This window comes from Chaetura pelagica, unplaced genomic scaffold (genome assembly GCF_000747805.2).
Source record: "Chaetura pelagica isolate M959 unplaced genomic scaffold, ChaPel_1.0 scaffold139, whole genome shotgun sequence".
Taxonomy (NCBI): domain Eukaryota; kingdom Metazoa; phylum Chordata; class Aves; order Apodiformes; family Apodidae; genus Chaetura; species Chaetura pelagica.
The window spans coordinates 628,750-635,087 of NW_009970717.1; the positions used below are offsets into that span (position 1 = coordinate 628,750).

Sequence of the window (6,338 nt, forward strand, 5' to 3'; positions counted from 1 at the left end):
CCCCCCCCCCCCCCGCCAGGAACTTCTAATTAGCCCTCCTTTTTGCCTCCCTCTGTAACTTCAGTCTCGGAGGTAAGCCGCTAGCCCAGGGAAGCTGCAGGAGCTCCCTGGATTTTTACCAAGCTAATTTGAACTTTGCCATGGTTTTTACTTGCAAGTGAAACTGCAGCTTGTTTTCAGCTCCCTGAACTCAGGTTAGAAGACTACCCTAAATGATACTGATGAATAACTGTATGCTGCACAGCCTCAAAGAACACCAGAACATGGTATCACCCCTGAAGTGTATCATGCTATAAATGTATCTTGCACAACACATTTTGGATGGGCATCCCTAGGTTTCTTTCTTTCAAAATGTAGAGTCTGATCTTACTTGGTAATATGTGTCTCTCTTTCCTACTGGTTATCATACCAAACTAAGAACACCTATCAGCTTTTATGTACATGTGGAATCTGGACATGAAATGTTCAGTAGTTATGAATCTAAGCCTCTGGACTGTATGGAAAATAATCTTCACAAGTGCCTCAAAAGTGTGATTTCTTACTGCTAAGGAAGAAGTGTCATTTATCTTGAACAAAAATTTGCTGCTGTCTTTATTTAACCACAGTTTGCGTTTGTAAGAGGACAAGATGATGAATTACATTTCTCTACAGTCCAGAGCTAGACCCTGAAGTATTGTCCTAAAGAAATTATCAGTCATCTTTGTGTGCTACATCAAGTGCTATGTTGAAGTGAATGTTTAAAATACCAGTTTGCAAGGTGTATAACAGAGATAAGGAAGACGCTTTCTTTTTAGAAACACATTTTTGAGGGAGAGAAGCACTGAAGTAATCTGTATTACTCTCACAAGTCAGTGAACAAAAGTGTGTCCTGAAAAGTTCAGCTAGCTATGAAAGTTAAATGCTCTCACACAGATTCAGAGAGAGAAGGCTCTTGCTGCAACACCACAATTTTCTGTGATCTGGGTAGGATGACAGAAATTGGAAGAAATCACCTAGAGATGTGTGTGTTTTTCTTCCTTCTCATGCATCTCTGTTCCTGCTGCAGCCCTGTACCTTGGGTACTTCTCCAGTGAAGACCATTTGGGCTGTCTAGGAATGATCTCCTAATGATTTGATATGTTACTTAACAAAGAGATGCATCTGATAGGTGCTGGTGGATTGAATGACCAATAACCAGTCTCCTTAAGCAACGGTGGCATATGAAGCACGATCAGAGGGGATTCACCAAGTAGCTGGCATTAATACCTACCCATTTCCACTGAAATTACTGGGTTTTTTTAATGAAAAACATGAGTATCAAGGCTATTCCCCATTCATTGTTTTTCCCTGGTGTTATGCTAGGAGCTTGCTGGGTCCTATAGCAGAATCTGTAGGCTTTTGGGCATGTTAGAACAGCAGGAGACATAGTGGCAAGAAAGGCTGGTAAATAGTTTTGTGTTAATGGCCAGGAGGAAAAATCACATCCAGTGCAATTATACCTCTGAACTTGGTGGTATCTCAGAGTGCTCTGCTTGGAAGTGGTATTTATGTAAAGGAAAACCTCTCCATAGATGCATAGGTAATTGTTAGTAAATAAGCACAATGCCAGGCAGATATAATGATAACCAAGGAAATTTATTTGGTCATTCCCTTGATGGATTATCATGATGTGGGCTGTAAGATGCACAATGTTTTAGGAAAATGCTGATATCAGGAAGCATCTGCAATGCAAGTGTGAGATACAATACAATTTTCAGCTTGTGTGCCTTCTGCTGGGAAAGCAAGTGTGTGCTGTGTTGTGGCCGATGGGGACAAATTCCAGGAAGTTACTTCCAGAAGTAGCAATAACTGAAGGTAACAGTTTTGATACTATCATTGGACTTGAATCAGGAACCTGTTTACAGGGGATCTTACACAAAGTTTGTGAGTGAGTAGAGTAAGTACTGCAAGCATTTTTTTAAGCAACCCAAAGTCAGCTGACACAGGTAACTTGAGTGCCTGTGCTCAGCAAAATAAGGAGGTTTATTTAGTTTTAGCTGACATTTTATTGTGACTCAATTTGTAGGTCTTCTAGTATGTCTTATACAGCCTGACATAAAATCATTCACCTGTATGCAACAAACTGCATAATGTGAGCGAAACCCTACGGCTACTTTCATGCAGTTCTACAAGCTGCACAAACAAATATTTTAAGAGATATTTATCTCTTAAAAAAACCTACTACTACTAAAACTACTGAGATAAAACTACTAGATTTGTATTTAAAAAGCAGTCAAGTTTATCTTGTTAAATGTCTTATCCATGCAACTTGTGTATACATTTGCATGTTCATTTCTAATGTAAGAATGGTGAATTTTATTATTCAAACCAAACAAAATGGGATGTTAACAGACTTAAATCAGACTGCTGTTTCTAAGTCTTGAACTTTCCTAAAGAGCACTGGTATGTGGCAGAAACTACGCAGAGCTGAGTCATGGAGTTTTTTACTTGGTTTTGCCTATGAAGATGAAAAACTAAGTGCTGTTGAAGGCACTGAATAAAAATTTCCTCATATAGGTAATACCCCTGTGCTGTAGAAGAGATACATGTGCAGTAATCTTAATTTCATATATAGCTCTACAGATAAGATGTAAGGCAGCTATGTGGAAAGTGCGTAAAATAACTGGCGCATTAAATATGGCACAGATTTGTGTGTCTGCTAAATATTAATTGGGAACTAAAGCAACTAGATAGTATTTGTAAGTTATTTAGTAGATAATAAAGCACATATGTTACTGCTTTTTATGCTCTTATCACTGCATCTGAGTATTGGAAAGCTTAATTTGCAGTGTAATTGAGTACATTAGAAGATTATTAATAGCTGGAGCTCGTGAGTGATTAATTTTTGCTGTAACGATGCCAACACAGAGCAGTTTGGGTGCTCCTACAGGAAGACTCAGGCACTTTCCAAAGTTTTGTGGCAGAGATGAATTGTCAGGAAGATTTGTTACTACTACTAAACACAGTGTTCAGCTTTATAGTCATTAAGTATCAGTGTCTTTTTAGCATTAAAACAAAAAGGTTTTGTATTTAGTACCTGCATTTACGTTAGGATACCTCAAGAGGTATCTTCAGGGAAGTCAGGAGACAGCCCTATGGGGTGAATATAAGCCAGGCATATTATATTCCTAATTTGATTTACTTTGTTCTGCTGGTTTTTTCTATCTCTTTTAGACGAACTGGCATTTCTTAGGGCAAAGCCTTTCAAAACTCCATAAAGAAAGGATAACATCTGAAAGGATGTTTGGTGAGTGTATTCAGATGGCATAGCAATTAATTACATATCTCAGTTGTAAAAGTAGTCAGGAAATTGTCACCTGTGACCTCCTGTAACAGTCACTACTCTCTGAGCCAGTATGTGCTCTGTGGTCATAGGGCAGACTGAGCATCTCCTGGGCTCTAACAGCCAGAAGCCTAATGTTTAAGGTTGGATGAAGTCACATACCTGTATCTAGATGTAGTTTTTATCAGATGGAACTATGAAATTTCATGAGGCCCTTATTGATTATGAGATATTGAGAGACTCTGATATTACTGGAATACTCTCAAATATACCAGATAATGGTGTTCCTACCTTCAAGCCTTCTCTTTCATCTCATTTAATTATGCCAGGGAGCACAAAGGTGACAATCTGATTTTTTTTTTCTTCTAACTACAAATCATGTAATGCTTTATTTGAAACAAGCAGAATTAGTGTATAGAAGGTAACCACAAGCTTATTAATCACATATTTATAGGCTCATTTTTACAGTATTTTCCAAATACTCCCTCATGTTTCCTCTTCCTGTTACTAATTACTAGAAGATTTTAATTCTTTATATCCATCCTGCAGCTGATTAGAATTGTAGATCATTCAGCTAAAATAGAACATTTGCTGTAATGCTGGCAGATCACAGCATCAAACTTTGATAATTTAAATACATTCTCTTACATTTTCTGTATCTACAGCACTTCTATACACTATTTGCATAAAGATAACCTACAAGAACATTTAAAGAAAAATAGAGATAGTCTTCTTTTAGCTCCGTGCAGAACAAGATGAGGCTTTCTTTCAAAAGTGATTTATTTTTATTTTTTTCTTGTTGTGCTCAAGAAGTAGGACTTTGCCATGGGACACATCAGAGTCTAATGTCCAAACTTTCAAAGGAAGAAGGGTTTCCCTCCCCAACTCAGAAATGGGAAATCCATGATGATGGCCATTTTAAGAGTCCTGGCCTGTCATCAGATCAAAAGGCTAAGACATTGCATCTGTTTTTCCCTCACATTCAATAATTTGGAAAGAAGTCTTCCCCTTATGTCTGTCATACAGAAAGATTGTGAGCAAACTGGTTGCCTAATACTAATTCAGCTCAAGTAGTTTAGCTTTTTGCTGAAAAGAGTCTTAAAGAACATTTATCTTGTTTAACTCAATAATGGCTTGCAAGCTGATTTGGTAGAATTTACAATATCCTCCAATTATAGGCTGTCATGCTTTATGTAGTGACATCTACAAAGTTATACTTTTATAATCACTTTGTTACTGAAGACATTTTGATAGATGATGTAATTTCACCCACCTACACAAGCAAATCAAACCTCAAAATAGGATCCTAGCCTTGATTTTCAAACTACTTTTATCAAAATATAGGGGAATTTGCAGCAGAATTTTTAGGCTGTATTTGGCAGTGCAGATAACCTTCTCTAATACTCAAACTGCTAGACAGTACTAGACTTCATCATAAATGTCAATACTTTTCCCTACTCAAATGTCTTTGATTAGCTGTGAGGCTGTTTCATCAGATTTATTTTGTACAAGGCTTATGTATACGTATGCTGCTTGCAACATGTTGTAGATTAGTCACGTTGATGAAATATTGACTGGAAAGGAATCTGAGAGGGCAGGGTAGCAGCCTTGAGATACAATTATCTAATACCATGAGTAGCAAACAGCATAGATGCCGTAAGTTTTGCCCATGGCCAGCAGCAACTTGGGCGATACCCATCCCTGAGGTACCTTGCTGCATGCCCACCAGAATCCCACTCTTATGCAAGGGCATCTGTGCTCCACTGACAACCAGAAACTAGATTTTTTTCCCCTTAGATATAACTAAAGATTCAAAGTAAAGGTATGTCTGTATACCTAGAACATATCCTCCCACAAAGTGCAGGTACAGCTGCCCATTAGATTTTAGTATTTCAATATGGGAATGGAATGAAATATTTTCCTTTTATATAATAGCCTCACCCATGATGTAAAGAGGTCCTGTTCAATGGCATTACAATTCCTCTCTTTTTTTTGGTTGTGGGTTGTTGTTTTGGGTTTTTTTTGTCTGTTTGGGTTTTTGTTTGTTTTTGCAAGGCCCTATCCACCTAAATGGGGCATAAAGGGATACAGGGCTAACAGCATAAAATTGCAGGAGGATGGTATGATAACCCACAGGAAGCGTGCAGTGAAGTCCTTTTTCTCAAGCTTGGGGACATCATTTGTGCAGACACAATAACATGTCCCAGCCAATTCTGGTACTGCACAAGTATTCCCGTGGACATGGCAGCTGCTGTTGTGCCCACTGCCACCCCCTCATGCTGCCACGGACCTTCCCCAGCTGTCACTGAAAGTCTTCCCAGCAGCTCATGGCAGAGGAGGCAATGGCTAGGTTTTCTCCAGCAATGGCTAGGTTTTGAGGCTCACTGCGTTTCCACAGGCTGCTTGTATTCCCCTGGGAAAATACTTCCCCAGCTTTGCCCCCACTTCTCTAACTCAAAGAACGGTGGAGACAGTGTGCCGAGGGAAGGTGCTGAGCACAGCCTGCCCCATTATCAGTTCAGACTTTGCTGGGGGAGAAGCGTGAGGCGCAGGCTCAGCCCCCCTGGCTGGTAGCTCTGAAACCAGGTTTGTCGGAGAACGCACCGGCCGGCAGCGGCTCTGCCAGGCACCGCAGGCGCGGGAAGCGGGAGCGCCGGCAGGGGCTCTGCCAGGCACCGCAGGCGCGGGAAGGGGGAGCGCATCGCTGCCCCTGCTGCCGCTCCCGCATCGCTGCCCCTGCTGCCAGAGCCGCTGGCGTGGGGCGAGAGGGGTCTGAAAGCCCGAGCTGTCATTTGGAAGCACCCCCGTCTTAGATAAAAGAACCAATTTTTGTTTTAGCCTTAGAAATAAGAGCTGCTTAAGACTTAACAGCTCAAAAGCCCATCAGGAAAACGCTTTGGAAAATCCCATCATTTAGTGTTCAGCTGAGCGGTCGGGGTGGAGCGGGCTCTTACTGCGATGTTGTTGGTACCTCAAGAAGGACCGTGCATTACAGGCGATAACGAAACGCCGTCCCACCCGCCGCTCTCTCCTTCCA

General features: G+C 40.7%; 1 protein-coding gene across 1 annotated transcript in view; it reads right to left on the reverse strand.

Annotated features, from left to right (window-relative positions):
• Positions 1–6,029, reverse strand: part of SLC7A10 (solute carrier family 7 (neutral amino acid transporter light chain, asc system), member 10) — a 36,465-nt gene extending 30,436 nt beyond the window's left edge. The window contains exon 1 of the mRNA XM_010006226.1: positions 5,906–6,029. Within this exon, the coding sequence (XP_010004528.1) occupies positions 5,906–6,029 (124 nt within the window). The remainder of the gene's footprint in view (positions 1–5,905) is intronic.
• Positions 6,030–6,338: the final 309 nt, after the last annotated feature.